Source organism: Pangasianodon hypophthalmus, chromosome 29 (assembly GCF_027358585.1).
Source record: "Pangasianodon hypophthalmus isolate fPanHyp1 chromosome 29, fPanHyp1.pri, whole genome shotgun sequence".
Lineage (NCBI taxonomy): Eukaryota > Metazoa > Chordata > Actinopteri > Siluriformes > Pangasiidae > Pangasianodon > Pangasianodon hypophthalmus.
The window spans coordinates 10,105,993-10,132,514 of NC_069738.1; the positions used below are offsets into that span (position 1 = coordinate 10,105,993).

The 26,522-nt window shown below is 39.1% G+C and overlaps 2 protein-coding genes across 5 annotated transcripts in view; one reads left to right on the forward strand and one right to left on the reverse strand.

Moving 5' to 3' along the window:
* The first annotated feature begins 3,044 nt into the window (after positions 1 to 3,044).
* Positions 3,045 to 13,418, forward strand: klhl38a (kelch-like family member 38a). The gene is made up of 4 exons (XM_026942166.3): positions 3,045 to 3,324; positions 4,452 to 5,808; positions 5,899 to 6,004; positions 6,084 to 13,418. Exons 2-4 carry the CDS (start codon positions 4,453 to 4,455, stop codon positions 6,371 to 6,373), a joined length of 1,752 nt encoding a protein of 583 aa, XP_026797967.3. The 5' UTR covers positions 3,045 to 3,324; position 4,452; the 3' UTR covers positions 6,374 to 13,418.
* Positions 13,419 to 13,725: 307 nt separating this feature from the next.
* Positions 13,726 to 26,522, reverse strand: part of spire1a (spire-type actin nucleation factor 1a) — a 42,678-nt gene continuing 29,881 nt past the window's right edge. Inside the window, exons 8-19 of one of the 4 annotated variants that reach the window (XM_026942179.3) lie at positions 25,440 to 25,569; positions 22,563 to 22,604; positions 21,570 to 21,617; positions 20,903 to 21,066; positions 20,546 to 20,639; positions 20,310 to 20,452; positions 19,142 to 19,159; positions 18,310 to 18,447; positions 18,078 to 18,148; positions 17,226 to 17,253; positions 16,975 to 17,120; positions 13,726 to 15,738 (exon numbers count right to left, since the gene is read on the reverse strand). In XM_026942179.3, coding sequence (XP_026797980.2) covers positions 15,483 to 15,738; positions 16,975 to 17,120; positions 17,226 to 17,253; positions 18,078 to 18,148; positions 18,310 to 18,447; positions 19,142 to 19,159; positions 20,310 to 20,452; positions 20,546 to 20,639; positions 20,903 to 21,066; positions 21,570 to 21,617; positions 22,563 to 22,604; positions 25,440 to 25,569 — 1,278 coding nt within the window. In that variant the 3' untranslated portion in view covers positions 13,726 to 15,482. The remainder of the gene's footprint in view (positions 15,739 to 16,974; positions 17,121 to 17,225; positions 17,254 to 18,077; positions 18,149 to 18,309; positions 18,448 to 19,141; positions 19,160 to 20,309; positions 20,453 to 20,545; positions 20,640 to 20,902; positions 21,067 to 21,569; positions 21,618 to 22,562; positions 22,605 to 25,439; positions 25,570 to 26,522) is intronic. The other 3 variants (XM_026942181.3, XM_026942180.3, XM_026942183.3) reach the window with 3 other exon arrangements.

Here is a 26,522-nt window from a genome sequence, read left to right on the forward strand (position 1 = left end):
CCTTCAAGCAGTCTATTCCTGGCATAAACCATTAAAGGAAAACTCCACTCTGAAAAACATTAAATATGTTTATACTGAAATATTTCAGACCTTTCTTGTGATTCTGGTGCGAATTTGTTGGTCGGTTCTGTATTTGTGTTATTTCTGTGAGAAGTTCGCAGTTGTGTACCACGCTGATGTCACAGGGGGACATTGGCGTTGTGTAACAGGAGAAAAAAATTCAAACATAAGGATTAACGGTCAGGTTTTGCTGTTAGATCTTAAAGAAAACAAAGGAAAAAGAACAAGAACTTCTTTACTCACTTTATTTACTTTACTCGAGTTATGACAGACACTCGGCAGACGCTCGGCTTGGCCAGTTAGCGATCTGTGAGGAAAGTTAAAGCTTTGGAAGCTGATCTGTTTGAGCAAAGTGCACAGAGAAGGAGATGAGAGAGCTGGACTGACTAAAGGACTAAAGCGCTGCCGCATCGCTCTCTTTAGGTAGAGGTGAAACAAGGGCTAATTCTGCATTCGACTAACCTCAGAAGTTGGAAGTCTGAGCTTGGAATTTTCGACCTCCATGCATTCACACTACTGTTATTAGCAACAAACTAGCCAGCTAACTGTGATGAGTGCTGTATATTTTCTTTCTCAAAACAGCAAACTGTAGAGACAATGTTATGGATTTAATAAGCAAATATGACTGTATGTTGATTGATCTAAAGAACGAGTGTCCAATCTTATCCACAAAGGGCCAGTGTGGGTGCAGGGGTGTGGGTTTCATTCCAATCAAGCAGGAGTCACACCTGATTCTGCCTGTTTAATCCGTTGACCTTGGCTTTCAACAGACTCAGGTATGGCTTCTGCTTGCTTGGAATGAAAACCTGCACCCACACCAGCCGTCTCCGGATAAGACTGGACACCCCTGGTCTAAAGCAAATACTGGTATATGCAGTATAAATCATTTAAAGGTAACAAAACTGCTACTTTGTTTACTGATGCTGTGTACAGCCATGTTGATTTGATGTCACTTGCTGAACTTGGAGGAACTCGGAGTTGAGCATACCATCCTAAGTTCCAGAGTAGGAATTCCGAGTTGAGGGATTTGGGAATTACAAGTTCCAGCCTCTAGTCAAATACAGCATAATTCCCATCTGGCACCACTATCAGCAGGTAGTTGAATGGCATTGTGGGTAATTAGAAAACCATGAAAATAGACCACCATGTTGATGAAAGAAGTTTAAACCAAAACGCAGAAAATTTAGACCCTATTTTAGATCACATGTTAATTATAAAGATTAATATGTATGTCATTCGGGGTGAATTTCCCTTTTAAGTAAGCCTAGCCAGAGCAGTCTGTGTGGGTGTCAAGGGGCAGTGCATTCCTGCAGACGATTATCTTACACACACTCCTAGCCTAATGATATTCAATCTGTCTGCGTGCATATATGTTTGGCTTTCCCTGTGCTGCAAAATCAACATGACACTAACTTATCATGTCCCTCGGTGCAACTGATGATAGGGGTAACAAGCCAAAGCCCCATCTGCTGCTCATAATCAGATAACACTTAGTTAATTGACATCACAGTGTTAGCATGTGATGGGTAATTCCATGACTGAGATGCCATATGTGCCCAACACAAACACATTTTAAACATAGGTAAAGTGTCCTTCACAACAACCTACGGTATGTGCATGTTTCAGATAAATAACTTAAAACATTAATAACCATTAATAAAAACTAAAAAAATTCTACAGCATTTTGTGCCAGCCCACTATAAATACAATTTACCTTGAAATATAATGATTAAAATAATTAAAAAACATTTTTTGTTGCATTAATGTGTGAATTCATATAGCATCTCATGCATGAACCATCCTCTTCCATGAACCATCCATTACAGTTTATGTAAAAAATATTTGGTACATTTTAGTGTACTACAACATTCACTCAACCCTGTTACCTGAACATATTCACCCCTATGAAATATTTGGAATATTCCACAAGTCACATGTTCCACAGGAAGCATCACCCAAATTTCCTAAAGATCCTGGGAAGAAGAGAAGTCAGTTCTGTCATTCTTTTTCCTTTATTTTCAGTGATATTATGCTATTAACCGATAAGGTCACTTTGATAGTATGACCCAAGTGCCTAATTTATAGACTGAAAATAAACTAAATAAATCATTAGAATCTCCTTAATGTCTTCATTCATCCATTAACATGGATGTTAGTTAACGGATTTTGTGTATTTGTTAATTCTATACAAAAAAAATTTACTTTTATCCCTATTACTCATTTAAGAACGAAATGTAATACTTACCAGTAAAGAAACCTTATAAAGTGAAATATTGGTGCCTGAGAGGTTTAGCACGTTTTTTAATCGTCAAACACAGATTGGCTTAGATTCAATGTCGAAATTTTTTTTTTTTTTTTTTGTCATTAAAAAAAAAGGGTTAAATGTCATGTAAATTTCATTACATTTAGCATCTGCCTGAAGCGTATTTTCTTTCAAAGGTGTCTCCTCTGCAACCTCAGCAAGTCAAATAGTCAGCTACATTATATTTAATAACTTAATAACACAAGTGATCTTGTCTGCTCTGAAATCTTTTCATCCTTTAGTAGACTGTCGGACTTTGGGGTTGGGAAGGAGCTTCAGAGAGAGCAGGTGCAGGAGAGATAACTTTGAATGCCATTTTTTTCTGTAGGTCTACACAAGCTTTCCTCCAAATCAAAGTTCTACATTAGGATAATGACAGCCTTTGGCATTAATGCAAACCTCCCATTAGAGTCCAACATGAATTTTTTTGCCTGTACCTAGAGGGATGAGTGGCAGGTGAATGGCAACCCGTTGTGGTCCTCCTCACCTCCCCATAACGAGGCAAACCAAGGTAACCAGGCCTATAGGCTCAGCTGTTCCCCCCACTCAGACCAAGCCATCAGCACATCTCTATATTTACCAGCTTCCTGGGTTACACAAGACCACTGAGGGGCGTTAACAAACCCCTGAACCTTGCTGACTGTCCCCTAAGCTAAGCCCTCGGCCCCTGTAATAGTAAACATACAAAGCACATGTTGTATGGCTAACCAGTGTGGGAACAAACAAGGAGAGGGTCAAAGGCACGGACGAATACAGTCTCCAAAACTATTCTGGGAAACTGGAATGTACGCAGCAACCTCATGGCAAGCTCTTAACGTGATCGCTCAATGAAGCTTTCTCTACGTCCATGTCTGTCTGCCATTATCTTTATTTGCTAAGAGTTACATATGGGAGAACTGTTTTAGGGCGTGAATGAGGCTGAACCGTAACTGATTTTGACCAGATCCTTTGGAACAGACAAGGTAAGCGCACATCACACATAGGTTTATTAGGCCAGTGCTCCAGCCAGCAGACTGCCTTCAAGTTAGCACTTAAAAGCCTATTTTACTGTAAATTATTTGCAAGAAGCGTTAATCTGAATTGATTTATACCACTACTTGTATATTCACTGTAGTACTTAATGTTAATTCATATAGGCCCATTTATAATGGGTTAATTATTTACACCCTTAATGAACATCTCTGTTTGTTTTTCTTTTATTGTTTTGTCTGTGTAGCAGGGACATTACTATAATTGCTTGCATTATATTATATTACACAAAATATTTATACCCCACCATAATTCACTGATGAAGTTTAAAATCCCCAGTGTTAATTCAGTTCTCACAGTGTTCATCTGCACACTTATATGAACACTGTAGGTGTTAAACACTGCATGGGTTAATTCAACACTTAAGATTTTGCTTTCTACAATTTTATATTCAAACCATTTAAAAGTGGATTACCCCACTACAATTCCTACCTTTTACACCAGAAAACAGTACTTTACTATTTTAAGAATAATTGTCATTTGATTCTTTTTTTATGACAAGGCTGGGGAATGCCATTCTCTGTCGTCACACTCTTAGTAATGGTAGTTAATAATACCCAATAATGATTAACCTCTTAAAATAACAGCCAGCGTGGCCTGTGTGATATGGGGGAATTAAAATCGGTAGCTGTCTCTGGGGCAATTGGACAACTCAATGCCAATAATAGCTTCACTAAATGCCCTCGTCTAAACAGAGCGACTGTCAAGGGCAAATCCAGTGAGGGCTTGGACACAGCTGGAATGTGACATATCCGCCTTGTTAAAATCGGTTTTGTTAGGAAACAGTGGCCTACAAGCATTACATGAATGTTGATGATTTAGAGGAGGAAACAATATCTAACATGCAATGGGCCCAGGCAAGGAAAATACTATATCTGCTTCTTTGGCTGCACAAGTACTCTGCTAAACTTAATAAACAGAAGGTTGTGAGGTCAGAACCCAACACCATCAAACTGCCACTTTTGGGTCCTTGTGCAAGACCTGATTGTAAGTCAATTTAGATAAACTTATCTGCCGAATGAATAAATTTAAATATAACTTCTCTCACTCTCTCATTCAGAATGGCCTATTCATCCCTTGAGCACCTTCCATTCAAAGACCAGGAACTCCCAGCCCAAATGTTGTGCCAGCTGAACTGTCTCAGGCATGAGCGGATCTTCACCGACATGCTCCTCTGCACTGAAGATCTGGAGATCCCATGCCACAGGAACGTTCTGGTCGCTAGCAGTCCTTACTTCCGTGCCATGTTCTGCAGCAACTTCCGTGAGAGTGGCCAGACTAGGGTGGACCTAAAAGGCATCAGCTCTGAGATCTTGAATGGTATTGTAGACTACATCTACACTGGAACCATTACTATAAGCATGGAAATAGTGCTGCCTCTGATGCAAGCTGCATCCATGCTGCAGTACACAAGGCTTTTTGAGGCCTGCTCAGCCTTCTTGCAGGAGCAGCTGAACCCAGACAATTGCTTGAGCATGATCCGCCTCTCAGAGATCCTGCACTGTGACAGCTTGAGAGAGCGGGCGAAGGAGATGGCTGTGCGCTGTTTCTCAGACGTGGCTGCCTCAGAGGATTTTTGCGAGCTCTCACTGCCTGAGCTAATGTGCTACCTGGAGGATGACAGGCTTTGTGCTGAGGAAGAGCAGGTGTTCGAAACACTCTTGGCCTGGATCCACCACGATCCTTTTTCTCGGCGTGGTGCCATCCATGATCTCTTCAAGAAGGTGCGTTTGCGGTACATCCATCCCACATACCTCTTCCAGTTCATAGCCAATGATCCACTTGTCCAGTCCTCCACACTTTGCACAGAGATCATTGAGTCAGTGCGGCGGCTAATGTTTTCCGTTAGCGCCAAATGTACGCGTGAGCTAAAGCCTCTCTGGACCACGCCTCGTCGTTACACCTGCCGGGAGACTTTAGTTGTTGTAGGAGGTCGCAAGAACAATGAGCAGACATCTCGAGAGGCGCTGCTCTATGATGAGCGTACCCAGCGCTGGCAGTGGCTGGCCAAGTTGCCCTTGCGCTTGTACAAGGCCGCTTATGTCTGCATACATAGTATTCTGTATGTTGTTGGAGGTCTCAGCCTCAGTATGGCATCAGGAGACAGCACAGTTAGTGCCACAGTTTATACCCTCTCGCTTAAGACCAACCAGTGGAGGACGGCCGAACCCATGCTTGAACCGCGTTATGCCCATCAGAGTGTGTCTTACCTGCACTTCATCTTCGTTCTTGGAGGCATAGGGGCCGATAAACAGATCTCTAACACAGTGGAGCGCTACAACAGCATGTTCAACCAGTGGGAACCTATGGCCCCAATGCCTACAGCAGTGCTCCATCCTGCAGTGGCTGCCAATGACCAGAGAATCTATGTGTTCGGAGGGGAGGACTCCATGCAAAATCCAGTGAGACTGATACAGGTAATTAGGTTTTAAAGTAGGATTTACTTATATACTCTAAATCCAGGTCTGATTTCTTTTAACAAGTCAAATGTTGTTTATCTTTACAAGGTTTATCACATTTCACGCAACCAGTGGTTGAGAATGGAGACCAGGACAGTAAAGAATGTCTGTGCACCTGCCGCTGTCATAGAAGACAAGATTTACATCATTGGAGGTGAGCATGGTCCAAAATTGTATTGCACAATTATAAACAAGGGTATCTTTTACTGAATTGCCTTTTTTGTCCAATAAAGGGTACACAAGAAGGATGATCGCTTACGACACCAAAGCCAACAAGTTTGTTAAATGTGAGAACATGAGGGAAAGGAGGATGCATCACTCAGCTACTGTGATCAACAACAAGCTCTATGTGACAGGAGGACGCTTCCTCAACAGCCATGACATCATTGAGGACTCTGACTGCTTCGAGTGCTATGACCCTAAAACCGATGTCTGGACATCTAAAGGGTCTTTACCATACAAGCTGTTTGACCATGGGTCTTTGGCCCTGGTCTGCGTCTCCAATCGACCCAATCCACCATGACTGATGAAATTGGATCGATCCAATACTTGGGCATCTGGCTGGCTTCCCTGTCCAAGAAGTATTAATTCACACAACTGAGACTCTAGACCATCTGAGAAAGCATATGTTGCTTTGAAGAATGTCTCATTTGTGGCTTTGATGGTATGCAGTGTCTTCTGTCAAAGAATATTTAACCGGATAAGAGGATGCTTTTACAGTGGAGCCCCGGGAGTGTGCTCGGAGCTCAGATCACAATAGCAGCTATCTGTGCAACAGATGTGACCCAGCATCACTCATTAAAGAGCTTTCTATCACCATCTTACAACCACAGAGGGCTAGAATCACCACGATCATTGTCAGTATACTCAAGATAAATATTTAGAATCCAAAAACACAGGAAGTATCCCTGTGGAAAACACAGTTCTCTTAGCACATTGTAGTATACTGTAATGCCAAACAGTAGCCCATTTAAAGTCACTTTATGAAGACACATTCCTTCAGAGCTAAAGGGAAAACCATGAGCAGCTCAATTACTAACAGTTTGCTATGTCACCCTCTGTCAAAAATGAGAAACTGCTGATGTGCTGCACTTGCATGTACTTGCATGCCTTCAGTTGCCTGCAAAACTCTTTGTTTACTTAAGAAGAAGGCCTTATCTTCTGAGTTCAAAGTTGCTGCAAAAATGTTGCAAAAAGCACTAGACCATAGTTCTGTGAAGACATTTATTGATATGACTTGAATTCTTTTTTAGTGCTGTTTTTGATGAGAAATGTTTACTGCATGTCCAGAAATCTGTGGGTGCAAATATCTGTAGTGTACCAACAAAATAAGAAATAGGTTTTTGATTAACAAAAAGGTAATTTATTATATTATATATAGCTTATATAGGTTCAACTTAACTCTGTTCTCTGTATATGGATTTTAGATAATACAATAATATTCTAATTGCAAATTAGACTAAACAAGACAAACTACAAGAGCTACACAGCAGGTGTCGAGCTGAACCTCAGTGCTGATGTTAGCTCCCGGCATAATGATATTTCTCATATACACTTCAAGCTCAGATCGTGCTTGTGTGTGCTTGTTGTAGTCTGCAAATGTTTTGAATTGCAAATTTTCTATCCGTTACTGATTCAGATCCATGAAACCAAATTACTGTCATGAATGTCATTCCTGATTTAAATGATCATTTTAATGGACTTTGCTTTAAGAACAGTTGGAGGTGTGATCTGAATAAGTGCAGACAGTTTAGTATTTAGAGTTATGCAATTTTAACACATCAGAGTGTTACTGTAAGTAACATATGCTGTATTATATTTCTCCTCAACACTTAATGTGCTGGCTGACTCATGTTTCCAGGCACTGAAATGGAATCAGACATGACTATGGAGGTGGTCATTCAAGACATGGACACACTTAATGACATGTTGCAGGCGTTACGTGCCAGCTTCGGAATAGGTACAGTGTAGTTGAGCATAGTTTGCAGAAAAAATGAATAAAAAGGGTACCAAACTGTACATTTTCTTGTTACTGGGTTATGTTTTTTACCCTTAATATGTAACTTTGACCTGGAAATGTGGATATAATGTACCTTTAAGAAGATTTTGTACTATAATTCCCTTTCAGAGTAAAGCTTCACTATATGCATCTTTCTAGTTAAAAGATACACACTAAAGGTACAAAAGGTGAATGCTTGAGGATACTACCAAACAACAAGGAAAGGTACAGATTAATACCCATAGTTCCTGATACTGTAGGGCAGTGTAGATTCAGATCTCAAACCAAAAATCAGATCTCACACCAGGTTTAAGCTACGTTTAGCCAGGGCTTAAAGGTGCTCTAGCTTTCTGTTATTAGCTCTACTCTGCTACATGCTCCCCTCTTTGCAGATACAGTCGCATTACTTCATTGGCCTCTTTCGGTTTTCTGACATAAATTGTATAACTCATTTGTATACATGTACTTATTTCATTTGAGAGCAGATAACAATTTCCAGAGGCTTGTTAAGCATGAGAGGAACCAGCAGGAGTCACCTAATGGACAAATGGTTATTCTTAGCACTGCACTTTCCTCAGATGAAATGACACGATGCAGGATGCTTCAAATTACTCCTCAAATTACATACAAACCTTTGGCCTGCTTTTCAGCCCACAAGACAGATAAAGTACTCACTGAAATGTTTTGTGAAGGTGGAAAAGTGCAAATCACACACACATACATATTGATATACATACATATATACATATACAGTACACCCCCAAAGCCTCTCCAATACAAACCACACCAAAAAGCATAGCTATAGCACTGCCGAGTTTGCCATTCTATGAAACACCTGACCCAATGTTTTCACAAGATAAATTTTGTGTGTTAGAAGAGACAAAACATAATTTTTTGTATGGATCTTGTCTTCCTTAATCTGTTTATAAACTATTGCTCTATAGTCTATACGGCTGATTAATTGTTAGTCACTTATGTTAGGACTAATCAAGTCTCGTTGCGTCTAGTTGTAGCTTCAAAAGCTCCAATGCATTGAAACATGCTGCACTGTGAGGTTGTAATTTATGCATTTAGATTGGGGGTTTCAGTCCTGGGGCCCCACAACTCTTCAGGATTTCATGTTTTCCCTTCTCTAGTACTCCTGATCCAGCTCACAGAAAGGCTTAATAATTACCTTCTGAGTTGTGCTATATAAGGGAAACCCTAATGGAGACATAGGCCTGGATTTAGGTCATAAGACAAAGCAAGACTAGGTAACAAGAGGCCTTTGAATTTGAATTTTAACATATATTGATTTGATGCCAATTTTAGCAAAATTTTAGGCCCTTAACCTCACCTTGTTCTTAGTCTGGGGAACTTCTTGTTGAGTCTGCAGCAGTTCTGAATGACACACCTGGAGGTTATCCAGGGTTCATGAAACCACAGTTATCTATGAAAATAGTGGTCTATTTCACCCCTTCTAACTGCCACTCAACCTGGTGCTACCCTGGCGGTCAATAAAATTGACCGTCACAACAATGTCTGAGCAGGGCAACATGTGGCTACGTTAAAGACCTGGTCAGAAGAACTTGATAGACCACCATCAATTCCAGCTAGTGCGCTAACCTTACATCAGGGGGAGTGGGTTTGAGGGGAAGAGGCCACATGCCTCCTGTGTCCTTGTGTCACCAAGCTGCTTCCCTGCCTGTAAGGGAAGTGTCCTTAGTAATTATCTGTCTTCAATGGGTCACCACTTCCAAGTGGACTCCTTTTGTTAGGAATGTTCTCTAGAAATGTGTCTCCAGAAATGTTTGGGCTCTTCTCGCTCATTCTCGACACATTTCAAATTTGGCATCCAACTATAAGCTGATAACCCACTTCTGAAAACCCCATAGCTCCAGCAAGCCTAGTACATTTACCACTGCAGCTGCCATTGCCAGTCCTAGCATCCTCAGCAGAAGCATTTACCACACATGGCTACTTGGCTGAATCTGACTGACAAGCATTTGTCCACACATTGAGATGGAGTGGCTAGTATTCTCAGTTAATCTAGACTCATGCCAATTAATTGTGTGGTCTACTTTGGGGTTAGGGAGTTTGTTTCTCAGTTCACTCTAAGACTGCCATAGTGTACCAAGTAGGGTGGATGTGTCCCAGATGGCCTGCTCCTTGTTGGGAGCACATAGCAGTTGTCCAAATATGATAGTACCCTGATTCCTCTGGTGATCAGGGGAGATGAGGCATACATCTCAAAAACAGGGAGAGCTTGCAGGGTAGGACTTGCCTGCAATTGCAAGGCAGACTAGTATTTGTATCAGTCTAATCAGACTAGATTAGCATCTGTGTTGTGGGCTGATCTGGAGATGGAAATAAATGTTGCGCAGATCCACTGACTTGAACCAGTCCTGTGCTTGTATGACATGAACTACAACTGACCCCCTTAGCAAATGAAAAGGAAGGGTCTTTAGGAACCTGTTCAGCCTTCCCAAATTTAGAATTGGATGAAAACCACTGCCCTTTCTCTGAAAAAACAAGTTTAGTGGCACCTCTTGATTTAAAATGAGGGGGCCTATATTTTCTATCAAACCTTTGTCCTAGAAAAAAACAAACATCTTGGGTCAGAGTAATAACGTTGTTAGGGTCTAATATCAACAAGGCCCTGAGACCTGACAAGCTTGGGGACTGGCAGCAGAACTGATGTTTGTACCTCTGTGACCTCAGGACCCACTGATCTCATGGAGTCCCTGCCAATGAGTGATATTTTTGGCTGTAAAGCTGCCCTGTCACCATCTCCTGCCCTTTAGCGACATGCCCTATGGGACCCTTTGGTTGTAGAGGAGCCATCTGTCTAGGGCCCTGCAAGAAAATGCTCAAAACATATGAAAATATACCCAGGAAGAGAAGGAAGCTATCCTCAGTTTTGGAGGACAGAATATCTGTAACTCTAACCATAGTCACAAGTTGCTAAGTGCATAGTTCCATATTTTGTACATGGTCTGACATGTAAAAGAAGAAAAAGGGAAAGATGGCTCCATGACAGTGGTATTTAATGCAACTACTGCATCATTCGTCACTATATGATTTTTGTTTTGTGTTTTTTTTTGCGATGTCTTGGCACTAGCACTAGCAGGTAGGAGGACTCAATGATCAATGCTGACTCATGTTGGTGTCATTACCCAAACCATTGTTTTTTAGCTCATTATCACACTGAGATGTAGTCAGTGAGTAAGCCAGCATGGTCATCTGAAAACATATTACATCTACAGAAAATTCCTGCCCAAAGAAGCAGTGAATTGACTTTAAAGTACAGAGTGCACAGTCTATGCTGTCCAGTGCTACAGAAAGAAATCAGACACGCAGTAACAATAACATGTTTAATTTTAAACCTTCATAGGTGCTTGTCATTTTGTTTGTTTGTTTGTTTTGCTTTGGTTGGTTGGTTGGTCTTAGATTAAAAAAAGTATTACAGTATGTCTATTTCTGTTAACACATTTATTTACCAAATTATACTGTACCGTATTGAAAAAGAGTCTATACATTTTCCGGGGTAGGGGGCAAATTATTGGTTTAATTTTTTTGTGTTTTGAAGGTTGTATTTGTACGTTCTATGTGGTACTTTTGTTAACCAATAGTTGAGCCTATAAATCTTATAATTGGAAAACACTTTCTTCTCATTTTCTGGTGTTAAGGTCACAGTGAAAGCAGATAAAGACCATTTTTCTTACAGAACGCAAACAAAGGAAAAAGCACATAATCATTAGAAGTGTGCTAAATTAACCGGCAGGGTGCAGTACTTAATCTAGTGTACACTGTGTTCTTATATTTGCATATGCACACAGTGTAAGCAGGACTAAATAATAGCTAGTACATATTATAATAGTTCCAAAAGCAAGAAATCAACTCACTTAACACATTATTAACACATAAATATTAGGTGACAGGGGTTCTGCACCACTGATAGTTAAAATGCTGAACCATTGCTTGCTGTTAGTATCTTAAGAAATTAGGTTGGAGGCTTACTCACAATCCAACTCTAGATGGCGCTTTATCACTAACAACATACACAGCACAACTGGAGAATCCACTGCCTGAAAGGAGTAAGTCCCAATGGTGGCCCACACAACAATGTGTAATGGTGCTAAGGAACTCATCCAGATCTGACTGCCAGAACACTTCTTAACTGTCAGACCATATCTCAGGCATATCGTGGACCAAGAATCATATTGCCCCTACTCCACCTTTCCTCAAAACAAAAATTTTTGAAAGAATTTTCCTAAGTGACACTAGAACCTTTGCAGGTAAACAGATAAATTCAATTATAATTCATATTGTTGTATTCCAGTAAGATAATATATCAGTGAGCTGTGACCTTTTGAAGGTCAAGAGCCCCAAACACAGAAGCAGTGGCACACCACTCATTGTGGGACTTCCTGAAAACATGATCTATTCAGTGATGTCACATCTCTCCTGATTCAGGGCTTGTTGGCTTTTGTAAATATTAGGAAAAAAACATTACACTGGAATTAAATGCATAGCTCTCAGAGATAGAGGCAACAGAGGGTCACCTCTAAAAGTATGAACAAAGACAAAAGAACAATAAAATATACTGCAAAACATTAAAATGTTGACACCTTAATAAAATCACATTTTGTCTAGAAAGTCAAGGTGGCTACCAAACAATGTGAAACTCCCTGACATTTAAAATCTCAGTTACAACGTTCACAGCTAGGATATCATGACTAGCATAACAATTATTTATAAATATTTATGGCTGGTCTTTACTACTTTGACTTTTAAGCATCTTTAAAAGAAGTGTGTAGCACAAAACATGTCAGAGTTATTAAGGACCAAATATATAAACTAACAAAAACAAATTTCAAATCCAAAATATTAAAACCCTTTAAATAGAAAAATTAAGTGTCTTTTTTTTTTAAAAATTAAATTACTTTAAACTGCATAATTTTGATTACTATTATTTAATTACTTTTACTGTACAGGTCTATTCAGCTACAGTCCACATTACAGACCAGATATCAAACATTTTTACAATGAGGGGTTACACAACCAGCAGAATGTGACAGGACGAGCCATTGGGGTGGGTTTTTGCTGTTAAAGTGCTTCTTACTATATGTTGGGCGACAATATTTGTTGCGGTTTACTAGCAAGAACACTGCTGCACCTGGTACTGAAATACAAATAAAAACAAAGCAAGCAAAGAATCATCAAGAATCATCTTCACTGCAAGGTGACTGTCCAGTTTCAGTGATCCTGTGCCGACTGTAGCCTCCGCTTCTGGTTCTTGGCTGATAGGAATGTAACCTGTAGCCAATCCACCTCAGGATTCAGTATGTTTTGAGATGCTTTTCAGCTCAGCACGGCTGTAAAGAGTGGTTATTTGAGATACTATAGCTTTCCTGTCAGCTTGAACCAATCTGGCCATTCTCCTTTGAGCACTCTCATCAAACAGTATTTTCATGTACTATTAGGGTATAAAGCATTGACACTATCCTTAAATATATCTGTTTATCTGTGCTCCAAATATATAATAATCTGTGTTCAGATTAAACTCAACACTGGTGTAACCTAACTTGAAGGTTAATTATGAAGGTTAAATTAAATATGAACCTTACCACTAAGCCCATGAAAGTAAAAACATTACACAACTCAACCACGTGCCCTGTGAACATTTCTGGCAAGCTTTAAAAAAGGAGAGAAAAGTATGCCTCATATTCATATCTGTATTTGTATTTGTATTTGTTCATTAGAGCATACACATATTTTTAATTGATGCTGCTCACTGACTAACTTTTTGTGCTCCTAATTTCTGGCAGTAACATACCCACATACACAAGATGAAGTCCACCCCCCTACACACACAAAAAAAATCCCCAAATTGCTACATGAAATATGTTTATTATCAATTAATTCACTTTTTTAAATAAAAAAAAAAAAATCAGGACCATAGATTTTACATGCACATTTTTCATCTTTTACAGAGAGACAATACAGTGAGTGAACCGACAGTCTGGAACGTCTGCACAGCGTTCAGCCAACAGAACATGTGACTGGTGCAGTTTTTGTTCTGCATGTGTGTTTAAGGGATGAAAGGGAAAGGAAAATACCTAAAGGCTAACTGTTCAAGCTACTCACGCCTGATCAAACAGCTTCACACCAAGCCGAGTGACTTATCGAGTTACAGAAAGTAACATGGCACTGGTAAGATTTAAACAAAGAAAGAAAACAAAAAAAACATGAATACAACAGACTCAGCATTTGCTGTCATGTGAAAGTGCATTCTGTGAAAACATGGCAAAATTATTTGACCATGAAAATAATTACAATTATTATATTATTTTAAACCTATATGAACATAAACTTATGAGAGGTTACAAGATAATATATTAGATAGATCAGGTTGCTAAATGTATCTCCTATTGCATGATCACAGCTTCAGCATATGATATTTACTATGTACAGCAGGTCCAAAACACAACGTTCTGATTGTAGAGAGTTATTTTGGCACAAGCAAGCTCTTCTTTAAGAAGCTTCATCCAAATCCCTAGAAAATGTTAAGAAGCTGAGGTTGGGAAATGAATTTGCTCACTTTTTTTTTTTTTTTTTTTTTTTTTTTAAACTAAAGTCTTAAACACCATAATTAAACCAAAGTAAAAATATATATCCTGAAATTTTTTTTGCAGTTATCAAACCATTTGACTAACAAAGCAGCAGTTTAAACAAACACCAAATGAGGAGAAAAGCATTTGGTAAGTAAATGGGCAAAGGAGGGCAGACTGCCAAGTCCCCGGTCTGCCTGCCTGTCTGTCTACTTCATTTATTCCTGAGTCAGGGAAATAAACATTATTTACATGTCTGGGCTGATCCTTCAGCATACTATTTACATACAACTGTATGGTTCTCTCTAATAAAAATATACATTCAGGTCTCATTCGGTAACTTTTCTCCCAGTGTTACATGCACAGCTGGAATATGAATATGAAAAAAGCTGGTAAAAAAAGGGGCTATGAAGCCTTTGGTAAACTACATTTCCATAGTTTAACTTCACATTTTCCTTTTTTCCTGAGACAGGGGGACAGGGCTGGTGCGGTTTAGGAAGGAAAAAAGTTCATTCTTTCAGCCACCTCTGGAAAAGGAAACTAAGGAACTACAAATCTTTTGATATAATCCTTTTGATTTGGTAATACAGTAGCCATCACACCATCTAGTCTTCATCCTGGATGTGGAAGACATTCTCCGTGATGAAATCAGACTAAAGAGACAGGATGTACTGGATAGCCTGGCCAAAACATTAGAAATGCCAACACTTTGTTAAGACATTCACTCACAGGGACAGAAAAATGATCCCCAGAGCCATAGGATGACATATAGGACAGCAGGAAAGGACAGGAACTCATTCTTCCAGCTACGTTTTGCACTGGAGATAAACTACAGACATTACACAGATATTGTTTTGACCATCGTCATACACAACCATCTTAACACCTGGTAAACATCTTGTACTGCCATATATAACACACTGAGTCATCATCCAAGACTAAACAGAATGAATAAATGACTGCACCAGGCCAGAGTCTCCACCATTTTGTTAAGTGAAAAGTATTGGCTAACATGGCCGCCACAAAGTCAGAGCTTTCTCCTACACTTCCTTGATGGTCCGTTCTGAGGGACGAAAATCACGGGATCTGGAAGGAGACATGTAGAAGGACTGGGTTTTGCGCTTCAGACAGGATCGTGTGCTAGCCACGGATAAGCTGCGTTTGCTGGAGCAGATGATGTCGTTGATGAACTTCTTGCAGTCCACGCACACATCCATGGTGCTCCAGTCCTCCGTCAGCTCCTTTGGCAGCTCCACTTCATCTCTAGAGGTGGTGTACTCCCCAAGCTTGGAAGGTCTGTAAAGATTGAGGCAAGTTATAACCACATCTTCTACCTTCACACCATCAACCCTCAGATTCTCTTGACTAGACGGGTGGCCCATTGTTACGTGACATCTTGTAGCAATATAACTGTAACATTTCTACACATGCTTAGGGACCTCCTTATCATGAGATGTATGTGCACCAGTGAGAGCACAAATATAAGATGCAGTCATGCGGCATGTCTAAAAATCATAGTTTTATATATTTATACAAACCTTTTTAGCATTTTTATTTCATTATTACTGTTAGGCTAAAATGACTTGAGCATAATCCATTATAAACCATGACGGTTGGTAGTGATATTGAATGAGAGAGCTAAAATAAATTTTCCTACCAATCGGTGACTCACTGTTACTAACATGAAACCATTAGCATGGAGTCTCATCATTGGCATACAATTATTACACAGCATCATTTGTGCTCCTAAGTTATTTTAAGTGTTTGAAGTCTGAAATAATGCCTCGTTTCTTCCAAACAGGAAGCACGGTAAACAGAAAAGCTGTGCTCGCTGTTAACCAGCTTTGTTTGTGCCTTCATGTAATTTGTACTTTGACTGCACAATGTATGCTTAGTGTATTATTCACTTCTATTTTCTCCTCCAAAGGCACTTTGAAGAAAAAAAAAAACATTTGAAAAAAATTCATTATTAATAAAGTGTTACTTTGTACATGTTATGAATGTGACAGCAACGTGGGCTCAAGTAAATTAGCCCGATAGATGCTAAATCTAGAGGTAGTCACTTGACAAAAGTCAATGAATCTACAGTCTGGGACAGAATTAAATATGTACTTCAAATATGTGCATATTTTTAATTCATGACTGCTAGTGGTGATGGTGTTTTCGGTTCCACAAAACTAAAAATAAATCCACTTCAAGCCATTTGTTCAAAGCAAATAAGACGATGCGAATGGCAAAAATTTAAACTGCTTTTTTTTTTTCTTGAAACAGAGAAAGAGATGGCCCTGAATCTAAACATCATAAATACATGAAAATATCACATTATCACATTTAATAGAAAAAAACTGAGCTACATTTTTTAAAATATTAGAATTAATCTACATTTAGTAAAATAGGTTATTTTGAGCCATAAAGATCTGACAGTGTAGACATGCCAATTGTTCAAAAATCCCTGGAAGCTCTGATGAAACTTATTGTAAAAGGATTACAAAGCTCTGAGTTTTGGTGGAGAGGAAATTCTATGAAAGTAACCTGGATGTGGAAGGTTTTAAGCTGTTGCGCTGGTTGGATGAGGACTTCTCCACTTGGGCTGTGACTCCAGCTTCCTTCCTAGGCAGGGTATTGGATCCGAGAGAGTAAATGGGCAGGATGGCATAAGGCTTGGAGGGCAGCTTCATCTTATAGAAGGATATGAAGTAATTAATTAGCAGATATTCATATTGCAGAATCACAATGACACCCGAACTAAGATGCAAACATGAAGAGCCAGGAGTCGTACATACCTTCTTACAACACTGTGAACACACAAGTCTGTAAAATAAAGCAGAGGTCAGTAAAGCCTACAGAACACCAAGGTAAGGTTGATTATTTTCCAATAACAGCTTGTCCTGAAGTGGTATTTTTCTCTTATACCACAGTAATTTGCCAACACTAATATATTTTATTTATCAAAGAAAGAAACATTGTGCTTCTAATTTTTTTTTTATCCCAAATTACCCTTGATTAAAAACCTGTTCAATGAGACAGGTAGAGGTAAACAAGTCATTTCTAATATATAATTATAGCAATTAGTGCAATATGAAAATATTTTATGCCTAATGTTTATTCAGAGCCTTGTATAAGTATTCACCCCCCTTGAACTTATTCCATATTCTGTAGCGTCACAATCTGGAACTTAAATGGCCTTAACTGGGATTATACATCAAGAATCTTAACACAATAACCCATAATATTGAAGTGGAGGCAAAATTCAATATATTTTCCAATACTGTTTGAAAATAAATGTAAAAGTTGTGACTGTTTACGTATTCGGCCCCATTGCTGTAAAAGACCTAACTTATTTGTGGTGTAACCAGATGCCATTAGAAGTCAGGGGGTGAGTATTTACGCAACAAACAAATGTCTGATTTTGTTTAATTAAGTTTTACTTCAGAATAATAACATATTGTGTAAATGAAATGCTAAACTTCAGTCCATTTCAGTTCCAGGTTGTCACACTACAAAATGTGGTGAATACTTATACAAGGCAGTGTATTATTAAATTATTTAGCTCAAGAAAGAACTACTTATAATTTGTATTTCTTCAAGTGAAATAAGAAATGAATTCCTAGAAAACGAGCAAGAGCTTGGCTCACTTTTTGCAGAACTGACAGGTGTAGGACCAAATGAAAAAGGAAAACTTCTTCGTCCGACAGGAAAAACAAAGCTGAGAACAGACAAGGAAAAAAAAAGTGTTTTGTTCATTCATATTCCTAAAGGATTATGAACATTTGAAAGGCATCAACAGCAACATTCTCAAGTCAAGAATAATTATGTAGTGCCAGAGACCTGGCTTAAAATAAGCCCCAGTGTATTAGCAGCAATCACCTTTCCTTTCTTCAGAGCATTGTAGACCTCTTTGTACTGCTGAAACTTCTCAAGCTCAGCTTTGACCAGAACCTGTCTGATGTGCATCACTTCCTCTACAGTCAGGGTCCGACACTCCATAGGGTAGCAAAATTCCTCCTAAACACACACACACACACACACACACACAAAAAGAACCCACAGCATTACAAGCATACCTGAAGATAAATATCTCAGCATGTAGAACAGACATAGCAGCAAATATGTGAACACCCCGAACCAGATTCCCAAAGCACAGGACATGCTTCATGAACAAAACACAAATGGATGTGATGCAAAGACATAACAGCATAAAACCTGGTCAGGGCCTGTCCTCCTTCTGAATTATGCTGTTATGTGTTGCAAAGTAATTAATACACAAACATAAAACAAACTCATCTGTAGTGATTGGAAATGTATGGTCAGTTCCAATTTCTAAGCTCTCACTACTCTTTATTTACCCACACACAACATGCTAAGAGCTTCTGTTTACACTGTGAACATTTCCTTACAGCATTGTACTGCTATATTTGCCCCATCTTTTTGTGTAAAATCAAGAAATATGTATTTTTTACCTTAAGCCAGATATCTCATCAAAATGTTGTAAATGTGGTACATGACTGTGAAACACGGCTACATGTAGCAGCTGCTAAACCAAATGGTTATACAAGTTCACTGTGCACAAACATCTAAATGATAAAATGTAACAGTTTTGCATTGTAAAATAATTTACACAAGAAAAAAAAATAGAATGAGGCAAATATACCAAGGTATGAATGTTAGTAAAGGGAAAAGAGGCTGGAAGTGTGATTACCTTCTTTTCCTGTGGTGGCTACAACACAGTGCAAGTGAGGAAAGATTTTTAATTAAATCTCGTATACTGGGCATGGCTAAAAAATCAGCACTGTTACTTAAGGAGGCACTATAAATGACATCTATTTGAGATTGGCATGGTTATATGACCAAAAATCTAACCATATATACAGTACCTTACCTTTATTAAATCACCACTTACACACTACAACGTAATACATAGACAAAAATACTGCACTAGCTCTACTTTCAGAGGTAATCGATGTGGTATCAGCTACATGAACATGTGCTAATCCAGGTCCACTGTCCCAAGAATATCAGAATTTTTAAGATAGTCTTGAAATTACTGAGTCCTCAAAGACAGAAAAGAGCACCAAGAGGAGCACATACTCAATGCTCCTGTCCTGTCAAACTGTGTGATTATACTGTCATTAGTGTTCTAGCCCTCTGATCTCTATAGTCAAACAGGCTAATAACTATAAGAAGTTAATAATATACACTCACCGGTCACTTTAATAGGAACACCTGTGCACCTGCTCATTCATGAAATTATCCATTCAGCTAATCAGAGCAATGGATAGAATCATGCAGATACAGGACAAGAGCTTCAGTCTATGTTGACATCAAAGATCAGTGCATTCAGAGATACTTTTCTGCCCATCACGGTTGTAAAGAGTTATTATTTGAGTTACTGCAGCCTTCCTGTCAACTCGAAGCAGTCTGGCTATTCTTCTCTGACCTCTCTCATCAGCAAGGTGTTTCTGCCCACAGAACTGCTGCTTACTGCATTTTTTTTTTGTTTCACACCATGTTTTGTGTGAAAATCCCAGGAGCTCAGCAGTTTCTGAAATACTCAAACCAGCCCACCTGCCACCAATTATGATACGGTTAAAGTCACTGAGATCACACTTTTTTCCCCCCATTCTGATGTTTGATGTGAACATTAACTGAAGCTCTTGATCTGTATCTGCATGATTTTATGCATTGCTCTACTGACAACTGCACGAATAAACAGGGGTACAGACATTGCTGTTAAAGTGGCCGGTGTGTGAATATATTGAAATGAAAACCCAGACTCTTGCACTCTTCTCTGCTCAACTAATAACCTTCTCTGGAAAAAAGTAAATGATGTTTGAATCAATGTGACAACTCCGTGCAGAGCAACATACCAGAGATCTGGAGCTCTGGCGAGAAGGAGGTATGAATGAACGAACGCTGGTCGGGGTCTCCTTCTCAATGGAGTGCCTCCGCTGAGGAGCCACGTGGCGCTCAGGCTGAGGTGTGGACGATATTGGGAGGAACCGGGGAGGGGCTGAGGAGAGACACAAGGAGTGAGAAAATGAATACACAGCAGAGTAGAAGTACAGTAGATAGATTGAAGTGTACAGCATGCACAAAATCTTACTCTTTTTGCCCATGACAGAATCTGGAGATGTGTCGTCCACCATAGAAGTGGATATGCTGGAGCTGCTGATTGATTTGTGTGTGCTAGACTCCTCCTTAAAGGCAAGAACATAGTCCATTACACCATTACCCTTTACCCCTAACTGTAACAAAAACCATGCTACACACAAGATTTACTTCTAATCTACTACCAGCTATAGAAATTACGCTTATTATTACTTATTATTACTGTTATTATTTTGCTTTCTGTTTAGCTTTAGTGTTTCCATCAGTCATGGGATGCTTGCCATCAAAAAACCATCAGAAACAGAGCTGCCTAGTATGGCCTGAGGGTACAAATACAGATTCACACACTCACTTCAGAGTCAGAGCTTGCTAGCTCGGCCAGTGTTGGTGCCTTGAGCAATTTCTTCCTTTGTGAGAGTGGCTGTGCTCCATTGGCAGGTTTGGGAGAAGGTGGCGTGTCATCGGCCAATGCCAGTGTGCTGACCGCAATCTTCTTCCTGGGTGTACCCGGTGTGTCTGTACAAGATATGACGGGACAAAATCAAACACAGGACACAGACGCAATTGTAGCAAATTACATCTTTACTGTGCCATCTGACATTATGATATAAACTTTTTTTTTTTTTTACAGTGGCATTACATTATAGACCAGCTAGATACACATACCTTTCACAGCAGCACTATAATACAACCACAACAAATAAACAGGCAAGGCTTCATACCAACATTCACTCAAATGATCCAGTATTATTTTCCATTTTGTGGAGGATTATATTTCCTTTAATATATTTCCTTCACAGCACAGAAATAGTAACAATTCATTCAAACCGATGCCTGAATATAGACTTATGTAAGAACTCACAGTGAACTAATCTCTCAGAGCTCAGCTATGACAGATTTAGATTACTGCTCACAAACTTATTCATACTAAAGATGGCAAAAACCGACATTTCCATCACTCCATCCAGAACGTGTGCAGAAGCGGTTCAAATTGCATGCGTGTGATCATGATCTTTTACCTGAGCATCGGAACAAGTCCTGGGGAGTGCTGATGCTTTTTCCTGCGCCTAGAAAGGAACATATTCTTCAATATGATCTCACAAACACCAACATGCATGCTTTCTGTCTGCGCTTTCTGACCTGCCCAGTCTTGCTTTGTGAGCCTGACCAATTCCCAACACATCAGCCACATTCACACAGGGAGCTCAAGCAAATAAGCACTACACACCAAGGATTTAAGCCATTCCACCATGGTATGGGCAGCAGGACGCACTGAGCGAGCATATAAAAGCGCAAACGCACTCCAGCGAGGGCAAAGAAACAGCAATTCATCAAAACAATTTATGGTGCAAAACGGGGAGTGGGAGCCAAATATTACATTAACTCAGAGAAGAGGAGCTGGAGGAAAGGAGTCACAGCAAGCAGCCACACTTACTGTCCCACATGTGTACGTTTCATGGTATATGAGGTCATATTGTTGCTACCGTAACTGTGTGATGTTATTTTAATGCATCTTATGCAGGTGGTTTAAATAAAGCTCTTCGTCTTTTTCAATAAAAAGCAAACAAAAATTTTTGCTGTCCATATCTTCTTATATGCTATTAACCAAAAACATAAAATTTTTTGCTATCCATATCTTTTTACATGCTATCAAGCAAAAACATAAAATTTTTGATATCCCTGGAACCAGCCATAAGAAAAAATAGACATATAAAGTAAAGTCTGGGGCTGATTTCTTTCTAGCCCAGGCTGTAGATACAGAGTTGTGTGTACACAGAGGTTAAATTCCAGTCACCTTGAGGTACTACTAGAAAGTGACAGAGCATTAGAGTAATCCGGATAATGTAATATGGGTGTGCTACATTGACCTCTTCCTCATTATTACTCCTTTTCTCATCAGGACAAAAGCGTGGTACAGAGTAAAACTAGCAAATCAGGAGGTCCAAGACAACAGCATCAAATAAAGGATCAGGGGGTAAAACTGTGGTAAAGAAGCCACATTAAGTCTTTACCTGATGAATCAAAACTCACAGACATGCTAAGTGATCGCATTGCTGAGCGTTCAGGCCAGCGTTACAGGACGACAGGGAATGGAGAAGAAAAGCAATATTGAGGCTGGAAATCATTTACAAAACTGTAACAGCGTTAAGGCATTAAGGAAGGCATTTTATGCAGCAATTTGAGATTCAAAAGAAAAATACTACATAGCATTTTTTTTCCTCAAACTTCTAATATACAAACATAGAAAATATACACCTTTTAATCAATGCAACATCAGACTCCTACAGTTGTATCAACAGAACAGATTATAACTGTAATAGCAGTAAAGACTCTATCAGACTCTGATTTATAGAATTTTTTGCTGATATTATACATGAAACACCTGGAAACAGCTAGACATAACTCTATTGAAATGTATTAATTTATAGTAAGGGTTATAACTTAATATAAAACTATATAATTTGAGAGCATAAATGGCATAAACTTGTGGAAACTTTTGTCTTTATCTTTCTTTAAAAAAATTCACACTAATCCTACATTCACATTAGCTAACAAAAACGTCACTTTTGTCTTGTGAGTGTGCAGCGACCTCTACTGTTGTCATGTGTGAGCATTCACTCTTCATCTGATTAGCAAAGCAAACTCAGTGTTCTCGCTACAGACAATTACCAGAAGCACCAATGATCTCTGCTACCTCCTTCCGAGTTTTGTTTTAATTAGGAATGTCACTATTTAGTTATTTATGTTATTTAATTTAATAATGTTTAATAAGTGTTTGTGTATGAAAGGATCAAATAAAACCATAGTTATAAGTTTTTCTTCCATTCTTGTGTGTCAAACAGTAAAAGGCAACTAACTACAGGTAGGAAGTAAAGTTGTGAGAGGGGAACTGAAGAAACATCAGACCACACACACCACAGGATTGGTCTGAGGAATCATTCAAGCCAATCGCTTGGATTTGTTGCCGTACTGCATCGTACCTAATTTGCATAAACGCTGTTTGTTGCTGAAATCGCAACTCGGCAAATGTTTGCCTGTTGCTTCGTCACGTACTAGAGTGAACGTAGGGTAACAGATTCTACAGTCATAAAAATAGTGAACAAAAATTACTACTGAATGTCGCAACTGAAAAGTGTTAGCTATATCATCAAGAGAATCCAAACGATGCCACAGATATCCATGGCTGGGAGCCACGGGAGCAAAATTGCCCGTGCTCTCTGAATGGGTGGGAGGGATGGCGTACTCTTTCTCCTGTCAATCACAGCAACACTAGCCAATCACAGGTGTCTGTGAGCTCATGTATGTGGAAGAAGGTGGATAGCGCTTTCTTCCAAGTGTGTTATACGCCCTGTGACGCTGCATGAGAAGCAGTTCGAAAGAAGGAAAGAGATGAGGTTGGCTGGCTTCATGTGGCTTGGAGGAAGCACGTGTTAGCCTTCACCTTTCCAGGTTGGTAGGTGTTTTATGTTTGGGGAGAGTTGGATGGTGGGTGGGAATTGGCTGGTGATCAAACTGGGGAGAAAGAATACTACTGCTGATGAAATTATTATTATTATTTTTAAACAGTTCAGCTGTAACATTTATTTAGTTTTCTGATTAAAGTGTGAATGCAAGTTTAATGCCAGTACAGTCTTCATTTTAAGTTTATGGCTTATTGATTTTGCTAAAAACATATTTTTATTCCATTGGTTTTGAGAACAGTCCATATAAATCCATATTATCTGTATGTGTATGATTTTTCTGTTTATGTACGTTTTCAAATCTTCTTGTCTAAAGCAGTCGAAAGCAGTAACTGGTGGAAAATACTTTATATTGTTCTATATAGATCACTTCGTAAAGCAGTTTGGTCATTGGACGTTGTTGTAGATGTACTCTATAAATAAAATGTACTTACTTACTTTCACATTTCTCAAGTCATAAGTTTAACTGTCACAAGTTCAATGCACCATGTGTCACGTGTCTAACAAAAAATTAAAAAGCCCGAAGACAAAGCTCCAACTAAACCAACCAGTGAAATCACCAGAAACTTGAATAAAATGACTGCCATTTACAATAATAGGGATTTCTCAACTGAGAAAGCAAACGGAAAGAAAATCAGATGATTCTTTTGAGAAGTAATAAGCAGCAATGGAAAGGATGGTGCATTTGCGTGGAGGATAAAAGCCATGCCTCAATAACAGACATCCAAATCGGAGTGGATTGTGAAGCTGCAGCTGAGGCAGTCATGCACGAGTAATAGCACACTGTTACATACACTCTCCAATTTCCCTTTATACGCTCATGTCTTAATAAGCAGTGTGACTTCCATGGCTACTGATAAAAAAAATTATGTAACACTGATACGCAAACATTTCAGCAGAAAAACAGGAAATGCAATGCATACCTTACTTTTAAACGTAACGCGCAAAACATACGTCAAGCCTTCTAATGAATTTAGGTGTGTTTGAGAAACTAATCAGAGGTAATTGCACGGGTTGTGAGAGATCAAGTTTTATCCCTCCACATTTAAAGCTCTGCTAAGCCACACATATTGTTTTTCAGTAGATCAAAGTAAAAACAATGTAATCAAGGCTTTACTTTACATTTTGGCACATTTAATACGATTTAAAGGGAACGTCACATGGTCATTGCGTTGCATATTTCCCACTGTAATGACTGCGTTTCACGCAATTCACACAAATTCTTTTCTATACTTTGCATTTTAGCCAAGTAACACGCTTTTAATGTCATGCACAAACATCTGTGCATTTATGTCTACAGTAAAATTTGTACGTACTGTTGATTAAAGAATCAGCACATAAACATGACTGCATTATACACTGTAGAAGAAAAGATTTCATTTAATGTAAATGTGTTTTTTAGAGTGAGTTTCGTGAGAGAGCACTAACCGAGCCGGTTCCTGCGGATCATATCAGGAGAAACAGGCCTCAGCTTCCTCTCGGCTTTGATCTCCTCCAGGATTCGCTCGTGGAGGCTCGGGGGTCTTGGAGGATGAGGCTTCAGTTTACGGGCAGCGACCTTAACACAGGTTAGATTTTTTTTAGGAAAAAAAAAAGCATGAAAAAGACATTTTTTTGCTGACAGAAACTTGTCATTACAAAAACACTCTTGTTTGAGTAATTGGTAGACATGCCAGAGAAGTGGTTTGTAATTTTTAGAGTGCTGCCTGAGAGATAAATTGTGATTGCAAAGAAATAGTGACAAGTCTTTCCTTAATTTATTACATGGTGATATGGACTTTTATGGAAAATGAGCAGAGCTGAGGTGCTCTGGTGCTCTGTGCCAAACAAAAGCAATGTTGCCAATCACAATGTAAAGGCTGATGTATACTTCTGTATTAAAGCATGCTTTCCTGTCTGAGTCGTTACACAGAGAGGGGATTTATGGGTAAGCGTGGCGATCAGAGATATACTCACATGTTGTCCTTCAATAAGCTAACTGCATGTTAGCAGTTAACACTGATAGGTTGGCACAGAGGTGTGTGTTTGGTTATTTCAGTCTTCTTTAGACTGTGAATGTGCTCCCTAAACCCCCTTTTGAAAGTGTAGTCCGTTTAAAATCTTACACACAACCGTTCGCGACAGACACTGATTAAAAATGGTTTCTAATATATCAGTTTAAACCTAGGGTTTAATGTCTCCTTTATAACAAAAAGCTCACATTGGACAGCTATTCTACATTCTAAAGCATCTAACTTCAGAAATGCTTAAGAATTGATTTACTTTTTTCCCCCCCAAGCACTGTTCAAAACAGTTATTCCTTGTTGTTGTCTATTTATTATTCTTACAGTGAAACATGGAACTCTCCTTTGTTTATGGGTTAAAACGAGCCTGCTCTTTTTTCCACTTTGTGCCTGTGCACAAAGCCTTGACATGCTTATTCATGCAATTACCCAATCAGCCATTCATGTGGCAGCAGCACAATGCATACAATCATGCAGATACAGGTCAAAAGATTCAGTTCACGTTCAC